The sequence below is a fragment of the Bidens hawaiensis genome, unplaced genomic scaffold (genome assembly GCF_021521415.1).
Source record: "Bidens hawaiensis isolate Kalapana, Puna unplaced genomic scaffold, B.hawaiensis_p1.1 tig00046194_1, whole genome shotgun sequence".
In the NCBI taxonomy this organism is placed as follows: Eukaryota; Viridiplantae; Streptophyta; class Magnoliopsida; order Asterales; family Asteraceae; genus Bidens; species Bidens hawaiensis.
Window position 1 is genome coordinate 1 of NW_027498241.1, and position 23,497 is coordinate 23,497.

A 23,497-nucleotide genomic window follows, 5' to 3' on the forward strand; every position below is an offset into this window, starting at 1 on the left:
TTAGAAGTGCGGAAATTGTCGTTGAGAATATTGGAGCTAATTTGTGAAGGACTAGGAATCGAACATGGATATTTTGGAGAAGATCTAACCGGAACTCAACTGTTGTCAATTAACCACTACCCTCGATGCCCTAATCCTGGTTTTACACTAGATATACAAAAACACGCTGATCCTAGTCTCATAACGGTGCTTTCACAAGGAAGTGTAAATGGGCTTCAGGTTTTCAAGGATGGGCAGTGACTCGGTGTTTGAGCCAGTGCCTCATGCTTTTGTAGTTAACATCGGCCATCAATTAAAGGTGCCAATTTCCACTACTTTCTGTTCATGTATATTGCGTACTTGTTTATCAACCTAAAAATGTGAATAACATTCCATGGAACTGTGTTCATATAATTAGCAACGGGAAGCTAAGAAGTGCGGAACATAGAGCAGTGACAAACTCTAGGGAGGCTCGGACATCGATTGTGACTTTCATTAGTCCTTGTCAGGACACCATCGTAGAACCAGCTAAATCGATGGTCGGCACTGATGTCCCTCTTTTTCGACCCATCAAATATAAAGATTTCCTCAAGTTGTTTGAAGAGAAGAAAGGAGACACTAAAGCAACTACGGAGGGTTATATGATTTAACCTTAACAACATATGGATAGAACAATGTGCTTTAGTTTGTCGAAATTACTTCACAAAATACAAAAGGCAGTCTTCCTTATCAATACCTCATAGGGGCATGGGCGTATCTAAAGAATAAATGGGCGGTTTCGAGTTTTGAAATAATAGTGTATTTATATATAGAAAATACTAGATGAACCACCTTATAAATTAGGAAGGAAGCACATTATTTATATTATAAGTGCAGGTCTAACTGGTAAGTAGTTGGTTTATTGAATTGAAGGTCGTGGGTTCGATTCAGGTTACTAGTCTAATTTTTTGAACTTTTTTTTTCTAATTCAGCCTTATATCAAGTTAGAGTTTCATAAAACACACGATTAACAACCTACCTCTCTCCCCTCTTAGGTTAGGGTTTTATCGTATTTATATTATGTATTGAACTTTGCCCGAACCGACCCAGAATTTTTTATACCAGACTCTATAAAACTGAAGCATCTAAAAGTAGTGCACCACCTGAAAAAAAATCTTAAATCCGCCACTGATAGGAGGCTTGCTTTGTTTTGAAGAAATTCTTAATTGGAGTTTAACCTACATATGGAACAAGAATATATTAATGATAGTTTTGATGGGACAAAATTGGTCATATTGTAAGCAGAGGCGGACCTACCGGTGTCCCAAGGGAGGCAGCTGCCCACCTTAACTTTTTTGTTACTAGTGGTATATATGTGTGAAAATCCAGATTGCCCTCCATAAAATTTTGATATCACCCCATCTAAGTTGAACTTTTGAAGCCAACTCCTGAGAAGATGACCTCTTTTTTTTGATAAACTTTCACAACTCCCGGCTATTTTCCGGCTGGTGTGATGAATAGACGTTGAAATCATCATTTTGTAGAAGATGACCTACTACATTAACTTTGAAATGAAGGGTGTTTTTGTAATTTTACCAGCCAACTAAAAAGTAAAAGTAGTGGCCCGAAGCAAAAAACATTGAGTGGCACAATTTTCCTTGTCAGATGAAGTAACTTCAATTACTTCTATGTGAAAGCTTATTAATAATAACAATGTAATAAAAGAAGCTTTTTACTTGTTTGAAATTCTAATTCTAAGTTTATTTTCTTTGAGTTGCTTTTCTTATTTTGTGGTCTTATTTTATTTATGTTAACTCTTAAAAATAATTATCATACCATAATGAACTTAATATATGAATGTCATTTAACTCATCTATGTTTATATCATTTAAGCGGCATTAGAAGAATTGGTTTATTCCATCGGCCGATGGTAACCTGTTGATAATGTGATTGATGTGAATGAAAATCATGGTAAATTAGTAAGATTTGAATTATTTAATTTGATTTAGTATATGAACGATTCCTCAATAGTAAATTTGGCGAATCTTATTCTTAAACTCCCGTAAACTTCGACATGATCCGACCTGAACCGGGTCGGAAAAATTTTTATTCAACGACCCTTAAAAGTTTCGCCCCCCATGAAAAAAATTTCTAGGTCCGTCACTGATTGTAAGTGAAATGTTTTTGGTAGATGAATCAAATCTAGAGACAGTCTTATTTGATAACATGGCTTGTATCACAAAAAACCATTTAGGGAGGGTTTTGGGCACTCTCATTAATCAAATAACATTTAATTTAACTGGATTAATCTTTATCCAGAAACAATGAACTATGGTTTGTGTTATTCATGATATTATGATGTAAGTTTTATGTATAACTAAGTAGATGTGTATTCTCTCCTAGGAGAGGCTTCGTTTCATAGATAATTAAAGAATAAATTTATATCACTTGATAATGAAACTCAAAAACAAAGAACCAAAATCAAAAAATAAAAAATTAAGTGGCTAAATCTAGATCATAAAATATAAAATAAAATTTTCAAATTAAAAAACTTTGTGACATCGAGATTCTTTTTTAAATTATAGTATCTTTAATAATAAAGATGCTATAAGGGTAATAATTAAAAAAAAATTAGACCATGATGACTCATTCTTTGCTATTTAATTGTATTTTTCTTAAATGTCTTATGGGTAATAATAATAATAATAATAATAATAATAATAATAATAATAATAATATACACCGAGCATCTAATCTTCAAAAGATTTGAAGTCTTTAAAACTATAACAATGATCACGGCTACACACATCTTACAAATCAAAGACTATGGCGAATCTAGTTTCAACATGGTCCAAAACTACTCAAATCGTACCCGAAAACTACATCTTCCCGTCGATGAACGTCCAGGGTCCGTCGAGGCTCCGTTATGTCAAAACATCCCACTGATTGATCTCTCTACAACTCAAAGTCAAATAGTTCAAGAAATACTTCATGCTTGTCAAGAATTTGGATTGTTTCAGGTTACATCTTCATTTAGTTTTATGTGCTTAATTTCATTTCTTTAGACTATAAGTTTTGTAATTTGATATTTTTTGTTTTAACTAGGTGATCAATCATGGAGTTTCTATAGATCTAATTAATGACACCATGGAACTATTTAAAGAAATATTCAACATGCCCGTCGAGGAGAAGGAGAAACTATACACGAACGATCCAACAAAAAGTTACAAATTTTTCACAAGTACTTCTAATTACATTGATGAAAAAGTTCATTTATGGCGAGACAATCTACGGCATCCGTGTCATCCAGTAGACGAATGGGTTCAATCATGGCCTGAGAACCCTACCAATTACAGGTAAAATGATCCGAATCATAGCCTTGAGTTTTATCATTTTAAGGTCTGGTTACGTGCCTAAACTAGCTCGGGTAAAAACTGACCGTTTTATATAAAAGTATTGTTGGAAGTTTGGGTATAAGTGTGTGAATGAAAGTCTTAAAATGTGAATGTGGTGAACACTTGTGTCACAATGTGGGAACAAATGTGGAGTTGTTTATAAGGTATATTTACTACTCCATTCAAGCTTTATGACATGTTTTACCACAAATTCTACCCACACAAAGGGTGGAGGGCCTTGCAAATTTGGGTTTCAGACAACTGAACAAGTCTAGAAGTAAGCTATTATCACCTTGATTTTTTAGCTAAATATATCCAAATATGCTCGTTAATAGTTAAATGCCATAATTTTGTCATTTCTAATGCTAAATATATCCAAATAGGCTCGTTAATAGTTAAACGCCATAATTTGTCATTTCTAATGTATGATTTTATGAAGGTTAATATTTGTTGTTTTATTTGAAGAGATGTTGTTCGAAATTACTCATTAGAAGTGCGGAAATTTTCATTGAAAATGTTGGAGCTAATTTGTGAAGGACTAGGACTCGAACATGGATTTTTTGGAGAAGAGCTAACTGTAGATCAGTTGTTGTCGATTAACCACTACCCTCGATGCCCGGATCCTGGTTTGACGTTAGGAGTATCACAACACGCTGATCATAGTCTCATAACTGTGCTTTCACAAGAAAGCATTCAAGGGCTTCAAATTTTCAAGGATGGGCAGTGGTTCAATGTTGAGCCAATGCCTCATGCTTTTGTAATTAACATTGGTCACCAATTACATGTACCCATTTTTACCATGTTTTAATTATACTTTAGTTAGTCATTTTTTGAGTTAAAAATGTGACTTAAAATATGTGGAACTGTGTTTTAGGTCATTAGCAACGGGGAGGTAAGAAGCGTGGAACATAGAGTAGTGACAAACTCAAGGGAGGCTCGAACATCGATTGCGAGTTTCATCTTTCCTAGTCAGGACACCATCATAAAACCAGCTAAATTAATGAATGACCTTAAAGTCCCACTTTTTCGGCCCTTTAAATTCAAAGATTTCTCCGAGTTATATTTTGAGAAGCTGGGAGACACTGAAGCAGTGATGGAAGTTTATAGAATTAAACCTTAGCAACATATGGATATCTCATGTTGATGTATCAAAAATGAAACCTTTGTCTAATGTTTTAATCTTGTATGTTTTGGTTATAGGGTGTTGAGGTGTTCTAAAGCATGTTTGTTTTTAAAGGCTCGTATTATTAGAAGAAAAAATAGGGACAACTAGCAAGATTTGAGAAACTAGCTTATACAATAAAAGAAAAAAGAAAAAGATATATAGAATTACAAGTACTAATACCCTTTATAAAAAGAAATTTATGAATTTAAATTTGCACCATTTACCCCATTCAAAGCTCGACCTCTTACTACTACGATGTTTCACCCACATGAAGGACGCGGATTGGATGCCGTTCACCACGATATTTGAAAAGGCTCGTTATTAAAAATGAGGTCATTTCTAGATTTCCAAAAATTACTTAACATGTTACTATTGATATAGATTGAACCGCGAGACACTCCTCCGTATTCTTCTTGGGTAGTCTTCCATATGATTAAATTTACAAAGTTTTTTAAGGATTTTAAGGGAAATAGTTTTCAACCGAATGGGTTCCTCTTTAAATAACAACTATAACTAAAAGATTTTGGCACAAAGTTTTAGACTTGTGCTAACCTTTTTACGGTTCAAAAACTTTGAAGCCCAGCAGAAAAATTGAAACCTAACATTTTCAAAAACTCAATAATTATCGTGACAAGCGGTTTTGAGGGCGGAATCTAGGAAGGTTGCTAAGCCTGAGGCAGCATGTTTGGAAAATCAGCACGTGTTCATTCCATTTGCCTTCGACACATTTGAATCCCTAGCTCCCGAGGCGGTTCGCTTTTTGGAGCGGGTGCAGAAGGTGGTCCACAGTGACTCGCAGAGTCCGAGGAACCAAGGATTTATATTTAGCAGAATAGGCTTTGCGATTCAAAAGGGGATAGCGGCGCAGCTTATTACTCGCTTACCCATTATCCAAATATAGCTCGGTTTGTGTTATATAAAATAATAAAATTAGGAAAAAAAACTGAAAAAAAAATTATTATCTAGGTCATTGAGGTCAACTTCTACATCAACAATGCTACAAAATGTACCTAGCTACTTAGGGTATGTGTGATGCAGCAGTAAAACGAAAACGAAGATCGAATCATGTTGATTTAGTGAATACCCGTGATGAACTTTCAAAACCCCCAAATCCCACCTAAAAGTCAAGGGAAAATGAAGAGAAAAATTATTATTATTATAAAATTCAAGTCTTCTCTTTCACATTACATATACAGAATATAAATAGATGTTCTAATACGGATTGGGCCCAAAAAGGCCATGGGCCAAACACAAACCTAAAAATAAAAACATAAAAACTGCTCAAAAAACATAAAAAGACCCATAACTTTATTTAGAAGACGTTTTTGGGCTTCGGACAGGGGGCCAAACCGCCGTAGACGTTTGCCACAATGTGCTCTTCGTCTGAAGCTTCGATTTGACCGGTAATGAGCCCGAAACGAAGCTTCGTGGGCCAAGTTATGCCCATTTTCGTGCAGCCCCTTTTGCAGGGTGATCTTGGGCCTCCAGAAACATAATGTCCCGGTCTTCTACACTTGGGCCCACATCAATGTGTAGTGGGCATCATGTAGGGGTGACAGGGGCGATTTTCGCTTGGCACCCCCGCGAAAAACGGGGCGATAGGTTTCCGTCGCCTGTTTTTGTGTGTGTATATTATTTTATATGTTGTGTGATATATATATATATATATATATATATATATATATATATATATGAGGCTATAACACCATTACACCCTTAAAACAAAAACTCATTATTTGTTGGCTGAGCGTCATATGACGTAAATCTTCCCATGTAGTCCATCCACTACACATAGTGTCACAGTCTATTGCTTTGACTATTTGGTTGTCAAATTATTTAATTCCAACACTTTCATTTTCTTCAAAACTGACTCATAAGGCTATGAGGTATACTCTAACCCATACATAGGTTAAAATGACATGGCACTCTAAAGATGGATTAAACCACTCCCCACTTGTGTTAAGTTTGTTAAAATGGCCCATGGATTATGGTTTTAAAGGGTTAAAAGAACAATATGCATTAATTATGTATTAATTACTAATTGATTTGTTATATTATTTATGTGTTAAAAGGGGGTTAAACCATTTCCTTTGGATGACATAGAGTGAAAGAGAAAAAAAATGAGTGATGTGGAGCTTATGTGAAATTAAGATGGGTTAGAGTATACCTCATAGCCTAATAAAAAATTTCTATAAAAACTACCCTTAGAATTATTATTTTTTTTGCCAATTATGAGCCGTTTGACTTCTCAAAATGGTTAATACTAGAAGCGATCAATTTTGAATTTATTTAATCTGATTTATACAAGTTGTAAAACTTTGACTTTTTCAAACCTTATTTATATATATTTTTCTTATAGCAATCATTTCTTGAGGTTGGATTTTAGCTTCAAAAGAAATATTTTTGCTAAAGGTAAGTGATTTCTACCCAAAGTTTGAGTGGTTATACAGTTTATACCTATGCATGTATTCGTGTTGGAACCGGTTCGGTCGGAGTTCGTTACAGGTTAGAAGCGGTTTAGGTCATTACAGATTCGTGTCATACGGGTCAACTCAAAAAAAGGTTATTTCTTCCGGGTCAGTATAGGTTTAGTATCAATGTGGTTTAGGTTAAAAAGGGTATTAGTCGGATTTGGTTACGAGTAAGAATGGGTTCATATCATTGCGTGATCATGTCATAACGGGTCGATTCAAAAAGAAATTATTTTGGTACGGATTCAGGTGTCCATGCATGTGTATTTTTTTTACCAATATCAAGTGCAAATGCAAATATGTAACTTAAGTAAGCCGTTAAAAAATAAAAAAGTTATGCGTTAGAGTAATGTTTTAAAAGCCGGCATTCTACTTGTATCGGGTTTGGTTAAAAAAGAGCATAACCGGTCAAACGGGGATGTATTGGGAGGTTCAACCGGCCAAACGGGGATGTACTGGGAGGTTCAACCGGTCAAATAGTTTATGAAGCTAGGAAGCACGTGAAGTCCTCATGTTCAGGGTCGTCTCTAGAGACAGCTAAATGAAGCTAGGTTTTAGGCCTTCACTTTTTAATTTGCCTTCAATTTCCAAAGCAAAATTAATAATTATACATTTGGGATTTAAATGAATGTATGTGATTTGAGTGGCGTTAAAATGAATTAAGTTTAGAAAGGTGTGAGGAAGTTATTTACAAAAATAACCAAAACATCTTGATTTATTTATAATGAAAAATAGATATTTTTTTACAAAATAGTCTCGTTTTTTAAAATCTTTTCAGACTATCAAAATTGTTGAGCCAGCCCGGAGCTCATTAACAGATAACATATGCAAGTAAACTGACAAAACAAGCCTACTTGTTTCATTTTTCATGAAACATATTCCACGTGCTTCCCATGCAAATCCACTTCTTGTACTATAAATACTTCCACCATCAACACCATCACCATCAATTAGCCACCGCCACCACCACCACCAACAATGGCAAAACTTGCACTTTTTACACTTACCTTCACAGCCATCTTAGCATTCTCTGACGTGTCGTCCTACAAAATGGACGGCCTTGAAAACGGACATGTGCGGCCTGACAGCCTCGACAACGGACATGTGCCGCCTGACAGCTTCCGCCATGGCCTCAACAACGGACATGTACGTCCCGACAGCCTTGACAACAGACATGTACGGCCTGACATCCTTGAAAACGGACATGTACGGCCTGACAGCCTTGACAACGGACATGTACGGCCTAACATCCTTGAAAACGGACATGTACGGCCTGACAGCCTCCGCCATGGCCTCGACAACACGCAATTTATCCATATGAAGACGGCTTCGGCAACAAGAACAATGTTAAGTCCATCATCAACTCCGGCCTAGTGAAAAGACAACACCTAAGAAGTTAAAAAGTTATGTGCATCAGAATTGCATGGAGCATGTACGTGGGCTTATGGTGGTTTAAGTCTTTGTTTTAGTTTTTGTTTTTTTCCTTTAAGTGTTTTAAGTAAGATCGAGTGAATGAAATAAGGGGAGTGATGGGATGCCACACTACCCATGTACGTTCTTGGTTGTATAGTTCATTTCATGATCAGTTTCTATATGTAATTCTCTAAGTAATTAAGAATTAGGATTTTTATTGTATGCCAAGACAAAAAAGTCCACTTGTTTAAAAATAGGGCGTCTTAAGTTCAAGTACTATCTATAATAAATAAAAATATATAAAGGGTTAGTTGGGTTTAGGGTTTCCTCATGAAGATGAAGTTGACATGATTGGGTACGCAAGTCAGTACCCTTAGTGATCCAAATCAGTGGTGAGGGCCAGGGTTCCTCCCCCCCCCCACCTTTTCTAAGTAGCCGTTAATTTTACCCATTTTTTATCTGGAAATTTTATACATAGTGTAAATTTACACGTTTATTATCATTCATGTTTTCTATTACTTACATGAAGAACTGATCAATATCTTTGTCTCCTAACCCCATCGATTTGTAGAGATCCAGAATGTCATGCACCGAGAGGAGGAGTGATCTCTATCTTTAAAAAAAATTCCTTTCCATTTCATAGAATAATCTGCTTTGGTTTGTTGAAAATCACTACCCAAAATACAATAGATAGTCTTCCATAATATATCAATACCTCATATTAATTGAAACAATAACTCATTACTCCAAATAGAAGTGATCAGTTTTGAATTAAATTGATCTAATACAAGCTGTAAAACTTCGATTTTTTTCAAATTTTATTTTTATATATTTTTTTTCTGATAGCTAGCTCGCATTTCTTGAGGTTGGATTTAGCCAAAAGTTTGAGTGGTTGGATTTTACTCATGTGTTCGTGTTGGAATGGGTTCGGGTCGGAGTTTGTTACAGGTTAGAAGAGGTTTAAGTCATTACGGGTTCGTGTCAACGAATCAACTCAAAAAAGGGTTACTTGTGTACAGGTTTATGGGTATCAACTATGTAGCACGGACGGGTACGGGACCGGGACACGTGCACGCTACGGGTACGGGAAACGGCAAAAATCAAAAATCCAAGATACGGGTACAGCAGGGATACGGCAAAAAAATTATAAAAAAGTAAAAATATATTAAACATAGGTAATTAATTATTAATAACAGATAAATATATTATTTTTATTTATATATAATGTCAATTTTAAACATTTTATGTATAAAATTACAAGTTGGTGACCAAATATAAACTAGTCTAGATAAAGAGGGCTAAATGTTAAAATGCATAACCTAATTTAATACTTTTTATGTAAATGTTAACAAATTTTAGGGACTAGATGCAACAATTGAAAAATCAAAGGGTTAAATGTTAAGCCTAAACTTATAATTTAACCTAAAACACTTTAAAAATTGCCCAGCCGCCTCTTTTTCTTCTTCCTTCGTCTTCTTCAGTTTTTCGGTGCCGGAATTATTCGCCGGAATACCGTATGTGGCCGCTCCGCCACACAATTGGATATAGAAACGTCCCGGAATCGCTTGTTGATCGTCCCCATTTAACGGGTTCGTTCAGGAAACGTTTCAAACGCGTTTCCGTCCCCACGCCGTCCCCGGGACCGGTACCCTAACCTCCCAGCCGTACCCGTGCATCAAAGGGTATTAGTGTGGTTCAGGTCGAAATGTGTTTTAGTTAGATTTGGTTAAGAGTAAGTATGGGTTTGGGTCATTACGTGATCATGTCATAACAGGTCGAATAAAAAAAAGTTTATTTTACGGGTCAACACCGTTTGTACATGTTTGGATGTTGACACTGGCTGATGTTGTTTTGAAAGCGATCAATGGCTCGAGAAACTCGTGATTAACGAAGACGATAAAACCGAACCAAAAGTTCTAAGAACAAAGTTTTCTTCAATTAAAATTTAATAAAAAACTGAGAAACTAAACAACTATGATCCCCGTTTATACTAAACACGAAAAAAATAAACTAGGAAACGAGATAAATATAAACTAATAAATAATATTTAAAATCAAAATTCAACTAAAGAGATCTGCAATGCAATTCACTAGCGGATTTTTAACAACTAATTTGTGTGGGCCGGAGGATCTTGAATAAATAATTTTGATGGGTCTGACTCATACACAAATATATTTTTTCGGAAAAATTACTCTAACAAGCAAAAAAGTTGAGTGGGTCGAGGCCCGTATAGGCCCAAGCTAAGATCCACCGGTGGATGTCGATGCATGTGTAAGAAAAATTGTTAGGATGTATTTTTCTCATGTAGCTTTTTGTTAGAAAGTATGCTTTTCAACGAATCAGCTACGAATCCGTCCTTAAAAAATGACTCATTTTATACTAGTGCGACCAATACTAAGTGCAAATGTAAATATGTAACTTAAGAAAAGTGGTGAAAACTAAGAAGTTGTATGTTAGACAACCACGACCCAACGAGTCAGTACATCTCCTAGTTTAAATTCAAATCCAATAAAATGTCTATAAATTTTAGTCAACATACTTATCCAAATGTAAAAACACAAACAAAATGAGTGGGTTAACCACCCTGCAGCATATGTATGCACTCGTTTCATTGGTATCACATGTGTTGTAAATTTAACCTTTTCCATCCACGTGCTTCCCATGCAAATCACTATATATCAATCACCACAATTTTAAATTAATATAAGTAAACGAATGTTTGTTGGGATGAGACTTAAAAACTTTAATTTAAAAAAAAGGGACATCTTAGATTCAAGTTTTACCCGTAACAACAGAAATATATATATTAAGGGTTTCAAGTTAGGTACAAAGATTTCCTCGTAAAGATGAAATTAAGATAATTAGGTGAGGCAGTGATCTATTAATAATCCAAATAGTACTGTTAAGAAAATATAAGTAAACGGATAATTAAGGTTATCTTACCTGAATGCCAAAACAAAATAGTCCACTTGTTTCATTCTTCATGAAACATATTCCACGTGCTTCCCATGCAAATCCACATCTTATATTATAAATCAACTAACTTCCTACCACTAGCAACCATCAATAACCACCACCAACAATGGCAAAACTTGCACTTTTTGCACTCACCTTCACATCCATCTTAGCATTCCCTTCTGTGTCATCCTACAAAACCGCCATCATCACCAAAACAAACGGCCTCAGCAACGGATGGGATCCTACTCGTGGTCTTGACGGCCTCAGCAACGGATGGGTTGAGCGTGACGGCCTCAGCAACGGATGGGTTGAGCGTGACGGGATCAGCAACGGATGGGTTGAGCGTGACAGCCTCGACAACGGATGGGTTGAGCGTGACAGCCTCAGCAACGGTTGGGTTGAGCGTGACAGCCTCAGCAACGGTTGGGTTGAGCGTGACAGCCTCAGCAACGAAGTGTATCCACATGAAGACGGCCTTGACAACGGAGTGTATCCACATGAAGACGGCCTCCACAAAAATAACGTTAAGTCCATCAACTATGGCCTAGTGAAAAGGCAACACCGAAGAAGCTAGTTAGAAAGCAGATTGGCTTGTTTCAACTTTCAAGTACTTATGTTTATCTCTTTTGTGGCCATCAGATATGCATGCAGCATGTACTTGGACTTATGGTGGTTTAAGTGTTTGTTTTAGTCTTTGCTTCCCTTGTGTGGATGAAATAAAGGGAGTGGTGGGATGCCACACTACCCATGTACGTTGTGGTTATTTCTTTTGGGTTTCTATTTCTAATCTAATTTAGGATCCATTGTTTTTGAGAAATATATTATCTGATCATGGTTTTCAATTAGAGTCAGAATATTTGATATGGTTTATTCGAGACATCATCAATCTTCTGATAACACAAGAGAAGAAGAGAAAATAGACCCAAAATAATAATTATTTCTTATTCTTTTTTAAACGAGATTTACAATACGTAGGAAACAAAGACATAAAAATAGAAAAAAAATAAACAATAAGAAAACATAGTTTGACTATAATAAGGAAACTAAATAAAAGATAAACTTAAATAATAATAATAACAAACTTATTAACATAATAGGATCGTATCAATTCTCGATCCCTTGAAAACGTCCTTGCCATCAAGGACGGAATGTCGTTTCCTTGGCGGTCGCCACTCGAGCCGCACAACGACAAGCGGGGTGGTCTCAACGTAGCACCACGGTGGCCACCATTCGAGTTTTCCGTTGTTATTCAGGCCAATGTCAATGGACCACCACAAGGGGCGCAACACGGGTCGCCTTGTTGCATCTATTAACGGTGTCAGCGCCAAAGAGCTAATTTTATTGTTGTAAATTTGATTGGCATATTTATTTACCATCAAATTACCGTTTTGTTTGCTTATATTTACCAGTTGCATGCCCACCTATGGTCACGTCCCCAATCCTTGAGTAACTTCTGTTGGAATTACGTATGCCCGAGACACATACTTATACTAATGTGGCTAACTGTGTTTGATCCAAGTCGGGTCATACCCAATAACAAGCTAGACGACACCAAATGTATTCTTTTAGTGATTTGATCATTTAAACGAATACCGAACACTATGTGTTTAGAAAATTGGTTTTCTAAACAAACACACTTGAGGATTTAAATAAATTATCTGGATAATTTGTTTATATATATTAATTATTTAATTGGTTAAATAATTACATAAATGTATGTGCATTTTATAAAATGAGTTTTATAAAATGATTGGAGATATTTTTTTTAAATGGTTAAAATAAAACAAAAAAAAAAAAAAAAAAAAAGGAGAAACCGGCCACCCCATGTGGGTGGTGGTTTTGGTTCAACTTTTGTTTGTCCTTTTGTGTTGACATCTTCCATAAAGCTCTCCAATCACAAGACATGCAAATGACACTCCTCTCTCTCCAATTTTGAATTTCAAGTGTTGAAAGGAAAAATAAAAATCCTCTCTCATTCTCTCTCAAGTTCACGGCCAACCTTGGCATTTTGGGAGAACTTGGTGAGCTTGTTTAAGTGTTCATAATTCCTATCAATCAAGTTGGTGTTGTTGCAAAAGCTTGGGGTATCACACTCTTGAGGTCTTCTTCCTTGGAGGCTTGCCATTCATCCACCATCATCTTCAACATCTTGCTTGTTCTTCTAAAGGTAGAAGAAGGTACACTTACCTTTTGTGAGCATTATGTTCTTGTAATTTTGATCCTTGTTAATTGGGTTTTAGTTTTAACATAATGGTATGTTCATAACAAGATTTATAATCTAAGCTTCCGTTGCGTTTTCTAGTTAAATATGGTTAACTTGACTTTGATAAACTTGTATAAAACCCAACAATGGTATCAGAGCCGGTTACAAGGACTTATGCTCCTTGCATGTTCATAGATTTCGGGTTTTTCATGGGTGAAAAAGGGGTCCGAAATTTTGGTGGATTTTACCCCTCATGGTTTTGTAAGATCTTGACATGCATGAAAAGATCTTAGGAAACCATTATTAACTTTTGGATGTTGAAATATCAAAATTGCAAAATTTTTGGGGAAGTGGGATGGGCCGTAGCCTCTTGGGGGGGGGCCGATTCCTTTTGGTGATTTAGGGCATTGGTTGCTTAGGTTGCATGCTTAGAACATTTGGTATGTTTGGATGTGTCATAACCGAAACCTAGACCTTGGATGTGTTGATTGTTGTTTGTGTATGTTTGATTATGTTTATTATTCAATATGGTTGTAATAATTCATAATCTTAGGCTTGTGTAATTTATTTATTCATAAGTTGGTATGTAATAAATAGATTAGTTGCATTTTCCTTTTTTTAGAAAAATATGTATTAGGATACATTTTGTAAAAAATTGAAGATGCAAGAATTGGTGGATTTGGGCCTTGGACCGAAATTTTGGGCTTGTTGGGCCTTACCGGCCCATCATGGGATTCAAGCCCATTAGGCCCATAAATTTCACTCTTGGGCCCAAGAAGACTTTTGGAAGTTTGGAGCCCATTAACAAGCCCAACAAGAACACAACAACTTGGAAAGGATACTTGAAGCATTTGGATGCAAGGTCAAGTGGGAGTCAACATTCCATCCTTGTGTCATGTTTTGTCCCTTAGGTGTGACTTATGACCTATACTTGTTTCGGCTAACAAGTATGGTCAAACTTAGCGGTTCTCGGTTATGACTATATTTTGCATGTGTTTGCTTGGTTGTTTGTTTTACTTATTGTAATGTGTGGTTGATAGATATTAGGATATCCAAACCGTCACATAGGAACGACAACAAGCATAAAACGGGTTCTAATATATATTTGGTAATATCGCGTCAATTAGTTTAATTAAATGGGTTTATTAAAACTAAGCGATTACTCACATATAATAAAATTGGTTTTATTATAACTAGAACCTTGAAAATTGGTTTTCAAAATCGCCATATTTCTAAATGCATGTTAGGATATGGCATAATGTTTTTCAAACTAGAATATTGGAAAACTTAAAAAATCCCTTTTTCATAATTACCAAGGAAACAAGTCTAACACCATCCTTTTGTATGACACTTAATGTATTAGGGAACTTTAAATGGGATAAAGGTCACCTAACCATTTTGAGCAAACTAATATACTTAGGGTAATATTAACATATTTGTGGGATAAAGGTCACCTAACCACTTGTATGTTAATCTTACATGTTTATACAAGTAGGACGACTTGAATTGGAAACCATGTGATAAAGGTCACCTAAGCATGGGGATCCAATGGTGTTGATGGGATAAACATGCCAACACGAAATAAGGATTTCGAATGGTCCCATACCTCTAGAAGTTGCAAAGGGTTGCAATTGTCAAGGTTGACTACCTTGTTAAATCAAATAACGGGATAAAGGTCACCTAACCGAAATTTGATTTATCGTTGGATTCTAGAATTTAATTATTATTTTAAAATTTGGAATAAAAGGGTATTAATAATTAAATTGTTTATAATACTAAAATAGAACTTTGTTAAATTTTGTAGATGGCCGCTAACAATGCAAACACCTCTACCCATAACACCCGTAACCTATCCTTAAGAACCATCCTTGAAAAGGATCGTCTAAACCATAATAATTTTATGGATTGGTATCGCAACTTGAGAATAGTTCTCAAACAAGAAGAGATATCATATGTCTTAGACGATCCCATTCCCGATGAGCCTAACGTGGAAGATGAGGAGGCGTATAACGATTGGGTCAAGTACACCAAAGATTCGGTGCAAGCCTCTTGCCTCATGTTAGGGACTATGATTCCCGAAATCCAAAAGGATTTCGAGCATCATGGGGCATACGACATGATAACTCAATTGAAGGAAATGTTCCTTCAACAAGCTAGAGCGGAACGTTTCGAAACGGTTCGAGCGTTTCATGCATGTCGTATGGAGGAAACCCAAAGCGTCTCATCTTATGTCCTAAAGATGAAAAGCTACATTGAAAAGCTTCGTAGGTTGAATTGTCCCGTCTCAAATGAGTTGGCTACGGATTTGATCCTCAACTCTTTGACCAAAAGGTTTGAAACCTTTGTCATGAACTATAACATGAACGGGTGGGACAAAAGCATTGGTGAGCTTCACGCAATGCTAAGAACGGCCGAAGCAGGAATGGGTAAAAGGGTTTTACCCGTTCTAACAATCAATGAAGGAAAAAGGGGACATAACTCCAACCCCAAAGCAAGTGTTGCTAAGGGCAAGGGCCACGTCCAAGGAAAGGGAAAGAGGAAAGCCATCACGCCCACCAAACCGAAGGAAAAGAAGCAAAAGGTTGCGGCGCAAGATCCATGCTTTGAGTGTGGAGAGATAGGTCATTGGAAAAGGAATTGTCCGACCTATCTCAATGCGTTAAAAGATAAGAGGGATGCGGGGCATACCTCAGGTATTATCTTTACTATACATATTGAACTAAATGTTATTTCTTCAAATACATGGGTACTTGATACCGGATGTGGAACTCACATTTGCAATTTGTTGCAGGGGTTCAAAAGAAGTAAACAACTCAACAAAGGGGACATTAGTCTCTTTATGGGCAATGGAGCAAGAGTTGAAGTCCAAGCCCAAGGAGACTACTTGTTAAAGCTTCCAAGTGGTTTGGAAGTAATTTTGAAGAATGTTTTGTATGCTCCTAAGTTAAGGAGAAACATTATTTCCGTGTCCCTTTTAAAACAATGTGGCTTTGATCTTAAATTTATAAATTGTGATATTCATGTTTTGATGAATGGCATGTTTTATTTTAAAGCTATACCCATGAATGGTATATATGAAATAGATCAAAGTGGTATGTCACATAGTAGTTCAATGTACAATGTCAACACCAAGAAACTCAAGAAGGACTTGGGTGATTCCTATCTTTGGCATTGTCGCCTTGGACATATAAGTAAGAATCGCATGCAAACTCTTCGCAAGAGTGGTATTCTAGAAACAAATGAGTATGATTCATTTGATGTATGTGAATCTTGTTTACAAGGCAAAATGACAAAGCAACCCTTTAATAAAACTTTTGAAAGGTCAAAAGAATTATTGGGTATCATACATTCGGATGTATGTGGTCCTTTTAGACCAATGACTAGGAATGGTGAAAGATACTTCATTACCTTTATTGACGATTATAGTCGATATGGTTATGTGTACTTAATGAAACACAAAGATGAAGCTTTTGAAATGTTCAAAGACTTCAAAACTGAAGTAGAAAGACAACTCAAGACCACAATCAAAGTACTTCGTAGTGATAGAGGAGGTGAATACCTAAGTGGTGTTTTTCAAGATCATCTTAAGAGTTGTGGAATTATTTCACAACTTACTCCACCTGGAACACCACAACATAATGGTGTGTCTGAAAGGAGAAATCGTACCCTATTAGATATGGTTCGATCGATGATGGCTAGAAGCACTTTACCTCTATCATTTTGGGGCTATGCTTTACTTTCCGCTGTTCGCATATTGAATATGGCTCCAACCAAGAAAGTGGAGAAGACACCTTTTGAAGTATGGCATGGAAAGGCTCCATCGCTATCATTCTTAAGAGTTTGGGGTTGTGAAGCTTATGTAAAGCAATACACCCCAAACAAATTAGAAGTCCAATCCACTAAGTGTATCTTTATAGGTTATCCTAAAGATGATTTAGGATATTACTTTTACGATCCTAGTGAGCAAAATGTTATTATTGCTCGAAAGGGTAAGTTCTTGGAAACTAAGTTCCTTGAGGAAGGAACTAATAGTAGAACAGTGAAATTTGATGAGGATCAAGAATCACAAGATGATACACAATTGGTTGATACTAGCACTCAACAAGAGGTTGTTGAAAGTGATCAAGTGGTTGATCAAAACACACAAAACGTTCGCAGATCTGGTAGAATTAGCAATCCACCTGAAAAATATGGATTTTTTGTAGAAGGTTGCTACGTGGTAGATTCGGATGAACCGACCACATACCGTGATGCAATGTCCAAGAATGATTGTGACAAATGGCTTGAAGCCATGAACGTTGAGATGCAATCCATGTATGACAACCAAGTTTGGGAATTGGTTGAACCACCACTCAACTCCAAAGCTGTTGGAAGTAAGTGGGTTTTCAAAAGGAAAACTGATATGCATGGAAACTTGGATACTTATAAAGCAAGACTTGTAGCTAAGGGTTTCACTCAAACTCAAGGGGTTGATTATGATGAAACTTTTTCGCCTGTGGCAATGCTTAAGTCTATTAGGATATTATTTGCCATAGCTGCACATTATGATTATGAAATTTGGCAAATGGATGTCAAGACCGCTTTCCTAAATGGATATCTTGAGGAAGATGTCTATATGGTTCAGCCTGAAGGTTTTGTCGATCCAAAACATCCTAATAAAGTATGCAAGTTAAAGAAATCAATCTATGGATTGAAACAAGCATCTAGAACTTGGAATCATCGTTTTGATGAAGAAATCAAAAGTTTTGGATTCATCAAGAACGCTGATGAGGCTTGTGTGTATAAGAAAGCTAGTGGGAGTATAATTACCTTCTTAGTATTGTATGTCGATGACATTCTACTATTTGGAAATGACATTCCAACCATGGAAAGCGTTAAGGCTTGGCTTGGAAGTAGATTTTCCATCAAGGATCTTGGTGAAGCTGCCTATATTTTGGGAATAAAGATCTATAGGGATAGGTCAAGGCGCTTGATAGGTTTGAACCAAAGTACATACATTGATAAGATCTTGAAAAGGTTCAAGATGGAAAACTCCAAGAAAGGTTTTGTACCTATTCAAAGAGGGACCATATTGAGTTCAGCTCAATGTCCAAGCTCAAAGGGTGAGCAAGAGACGATGAAACAAATCCCATATGCTTCTGCTATAGGATCCATCATGTATGCGATGATATGTACTAGACCGGATGTGTCATGCGCTTTGAGCATGACAAGCAGATACCAACAGAATCCAGGAAACAGTCATTGGATGGCTGTTAAGAACATATTGAAATACCTTAGGAGAACTAAGGATATGTTTCTGATATATGGATCTGGTGAGGAGGAACTCGCTATAAAAGGTTACACGGATGCGAGCTTCCAAACTGATCGAGATGATTCTCGATCACAGTCTGGGTATGTGTTCACACTTAATGGAGGAGCTGTCTCTTGGAAGAGCTCAAAACAGGAAGTGGTAGCATTGTCCACTACAGAATCAGAATACATCGCCGCTTCATTGGCAGCTCAGGAAGCTGCATGGTTGAAGAAATTCATTACTGATCTAGGGGTGGTCTCTTCCATTCAAGACCCTCTAGAAATCTTTTGTGACAACGAGGGTGCGATTGCTCAAATCAAGGAACCTCGTTCGCACCAAAAGACAAGGCACATAGAGCGGAGATTCAACTACATAAGGGATGAAGTTGAAAAAGGAAAGATATGTATTCGCAAAGTTGGAACTGATCAAAATCTTGCGGATCCATTCACGAAGCTCCTAGAAAGACCGAAACATGAGCGTCATGCGAGTGGCTTAGGACTTCGATATTCTAGTAATTGGATTTGATCTATTTTGTATTAAAGTTTAAAAGGCTTTTGTAATGGAATCTTGAGTTAAATTCTAATTTTGCATGTTTAATCCATGAATAAGTTATCTTATTCTAAAAGTCCGTAGTCGATCACATTTGTGGGAACAAATATGAAGCAAGACTATTATGAACTAGGATTGGTGGATATTCATAAGGAATGAATATGGAGCATAGGTTTGCTGCCAAAGTTCATAGATATTTGTGGGATACAAATATTGGACTGACCCGCTCTCAATATTACTACATGGAGTCGATTGACTTGATCATTAGTAATCTTGAGTAAAGGAGAATTTCATATTATCCTTAGACCTGAGATGTATATTGGGTCTTGATTTTCACCGAGTATTACACTTTGACTCTCCCCTTCGCTATTCGTAAAAGATGGTACATAAGGATGAGCTCGGGTGGAGTATAAAGTGATAGTGAGAGGCGTATACAGTCAAGACGGAATTTGTTCCTCTTATGTGTTGAGAGTTTAGATGTCTAAGGCCTGATAAAGTTGAATTGTAAAGAGAATGATCACCTATGTCTCTTAGATCCAACATGACATCTAGTAACAAAGGGATATAATGATAGATTCACCTAAATCATATCAAGTAAGAGACTTGAAGGGATGATGTTATTGAATGGCACTTCGTCAAACACATTAGGGGTGGTGAACTGTTGTTAGGCGGTATTCACCACTTGCATTAATTTTCTATGTATCTCGTGCAAGTGGGAGATTGTTGGAATTACGTATGCCCGAGACACATACTTATACTAATGTGGCTAACTGTGTTTGATCCAAGTCGGGTCATACCCAATAACAAGCTAGACGACACCAAATGTATTCTTTTAGTGATTTGATCATTTAAACGAATACCGAACACTATGTGTTTAGAAAATTGGTTTTCTAAACAAACACACTTGAGGATTTAAATAAATTATCTGGATAATTTGTTTATATATATTAATTATTTAATTGGTTAAATAATTACATAAATGTATGTGCATTTTATAAAATGAGTTTTATAAAATGATTGGAGATATTTTTTTTAAATGGTTAAAATAAAACAAAAAAAAAAAAAAAAAAAAAAGGAGAAACCGGCCACCCCATGTGGGTGGTGGTTTTGGTTCAACTTTTGTTTGTCCTTTTGTGTTGACATCTTCCATAAAGCTCTCCAATCACAAGACATGCAAATGACACTCCTCTCTCTCCAATTTTGAATTTCAAGTGTTGAAAGGAAAAATAAAAATCCTCTCTCATTCTCTCTCAAGTTCACGGCCAACCTTGGCATTTTGGGAGAACTTGGTGAGCTTGTTTAAGTGTTCATAATTCCTATCAATCAAGTTGGTGTTGTTGCAAAAGCTTGGGGTATCACACTCTTGAGGTCTTCTTCCTTGGAGGCTTGCCATTCATCCACCATCATCTTCAACATCTTGCTTGTTCTTCTAAAGGTAGAAGAAGGTACACTTACCTTTTGTGAGCATTATGTTCTTGTAATTTTGATCCTTGTTAATTGGGTTTTAGTTTTAACATAATGGTATGTTCATAACAAGATTTATAATCTAAGCTTCCGTTGCGTTTTCTAGTTAAATATGGTTAACTTGACTTTGATAAACTTGTATAAAACCCAACAACTTCCTCATTAACAACGGTTTCATGATTAGACTTGGCAATTGCATCGACAGACCTAGCGTGGAATTGAGTAAGCATTGCTGTAGTGAAATCATCCCATGTTAGGAAGCCTAAACTCCGAAGCCAACCATTGAACCACTATAATGGTTCATCATCGAGTAATTCAATGGCATAGGGAAACCACTCATTGTCATAGATAGCATAAAAGAGAAAATATCATTCGGCTTGAGAGATCCATATGACGGGATTAGATCCAGTAAAAAGAGATAATCGTGGATGCTCCCACAACCGTGAATCTCCCAAGAGCACAAGAGGAGAAGAGAAAACAGACCCAAAATAATAATTCTTTCTTATTCTTTTTCTTAAACGAGATTACAACATATGGGAAAATAAAAACATAAAAATAGAAAAAATTACAAATTTTGTTCTTTTGAATTAGCAAAATTATGGAATGAGTCCTTTCTGAAAATGAATTTCACTCTTTATCATTTATATGCATTTTCGTCTCGCTTTTAGTCCTTTACACTAACGGTCATCCATCTTCTCCGTTAAATCTCCCCGTGTGTCATGCACAAGAGGGCATTTTGGTCAATTTATCTATATATTTACAAAAATATTAAACAAAAATAAAATTTTTAAATCTCTACCCACACACACTAGATCTCGCTGTACTTTCTACTCTCCCTCTTTTTCCTCAAACCCTAGCAGCCAATAAACTAAACCACCAAAATCTCATCTTCTCCCATACCTTATTAAACCATATAATAAGAACCTTAAGGGTATTCAAACCCATGAATTTAGTGTTCAAATTCCTAGTGATCATAGTCTCCCTTCAAGATCAATTACTTCAACCCCCAAATTTCATCAGGGATTTAACATTATTGTTCACACAGTTTCTCTTAATTCCGAATTTATACAACTAGAATTGATCTAATATAGTACAAGTAAAAGAACCCAAATTACCTCCACTTGTACTATTGAGACCCACGACCCACATGAAAACTCCGACCCACAAATAGGTATCTGAAGTGCTTTTGTTCCAGCTTGATAACACTCCGGACGAGCCAAAACCGAATGTTTTGAACTCCAGGAGCGCCGATTTGTCTAAATCATTGCTGGAAAATCACCAAACCATCGTCGCCCATCTCGATTACTTTCCTGATAAACACATCTGAACGAGATAAAAGAGGAGGATGACTTGCAAATTAACCTATTTCTAGGCAGATGATGCAGAATGTTGTGGTATCCTTGTTGTCGCCTCGTGGCGGTGGTGGCTCCATCTGGTATGAGTTATAGAAGCCTCTGCTGTGTTTTATATTAGATTTTTGTAAACAAAATTAATAATATATATTAGTTATAATATTTATTTATTTTTAATAATAAACACGTGAGGATGACCAAAATGCCCTCATGTGCATGGCACATATGAAGATTTAACGGAGAAGGTGGATGGCCGTTAGCGTAAAGGACTAAAAGCGAGACAAAAATGCATATAAAGGATAAAGAGTGAAACTCATTTTCAGAGAGAACCCATTCCATAATTTTGCTAATTCAAAAGGACAAAATTTGTAATTTTTTCTGTATTTTAAAAGATAAACAATAGGAAAACATAATTTGACTATAATAGGAAACTAAATTAAATATAAACTTAGATAATAATAATAATAATAATAAACTTATTAATATAATAGTATCGTATCATTATTTCGAGTCTTAGGATACACGAAGAAATCTTGAAAGTATTTGGTAATTGATTTTCGACGTGAAAACTAATCTGGACAAACGAATGGATTCGTGACACGATCTTTCGATAAGAACGCTGAGTTATATTATAGTATGATGTTAACTTATTTATATCTGGACATAATTATTCATTCGACATGCATATGTAAGTTAAATAAACCTAAAGGGATTCGGGTACCACTTTTGGGTACTTGTTCATTAGTTAGAGAAGCATATTCGTCTACTTAGGGTATCCAAATCGGGTTGTGTATCCGTCTACTTAAGGTATCCAAACGTACGTTTCTCTCTTATGTTTAATTAAATAATACTTATTTATTTTTTATCATTACGGTTTCTCTCTCAAGTCTCTGTTAACAAATTACAAACCGTTTCTCTTCATTTTTACTCGTGAATATGAAAGCCGATTAAAAATAGGGATTAAAATTCTGAATTTGAATAGTTAGATTTTTCGTTTTCACGTCTCAAGCCTTTGGTTTTACCCCAAACCGGGAACCATAAGGTAACACACTTTGGCGATTTTAATACATCGGTTTGATGCCGATTCCTGGATTCTAACAGTTTCAAACCGTTTCTTACTAATAAAGATGCTTGAAACTTAATATTGTCATGCACTATCTACTTTTATAGTTTTAGCACATGTGACTACTTTTGTACGTTTGTATTTTTCTATAACTAAGCACCTAATCACATTGCCAAATGAAGGTAGTTTATATTCATATCTCATTCCATGCAATCA

The 23,497-nt window shown here is 36.0% G+C and overlaps 1 protein-coding gene and 1 pseudogene across 2 annotated transcripts; both read left to right on the plus strand.

The window, feature by feature from the left end:
• Positions 1–3: 3 nt before the first annotated feature.
• Positions 4–629, plus strand: LOC143596267 (2'-deoxymugineic-acid 2'-dioxygenase-like; the record flags this gene model as incomplete). The annotated part of the gene is given in 3 exon segments (XM_077075087.1): positions 4–249; positions 251–298; positions 390–629. Coding segments are annotated over 3 exon segments (534 nt in total), but the record flags the coding sequence as incomplete, so codon positions are not given.
• A 2,149-nt stretch (positions 630–2,778) lies between these two features.
• On the plus strand, positions 2,779–4,547 carry LOC143596262 (hyoscyamine 6-dioxygenase-like; annotated as a pseudogene). The gene is made up of 4 exons (XR_013146673.1): positions 2,779–2,978; positions 3,064–3,314; positions 3,819–4,137; positions 4,228–4,547. The product of XR_013146673.1 is annotated as a hyoscyamine 6-dioxygenase-like (transcript).
• The last annotated feature ends 18,950 nt before the right edge of the window (positions 4,548–23,497 follow it).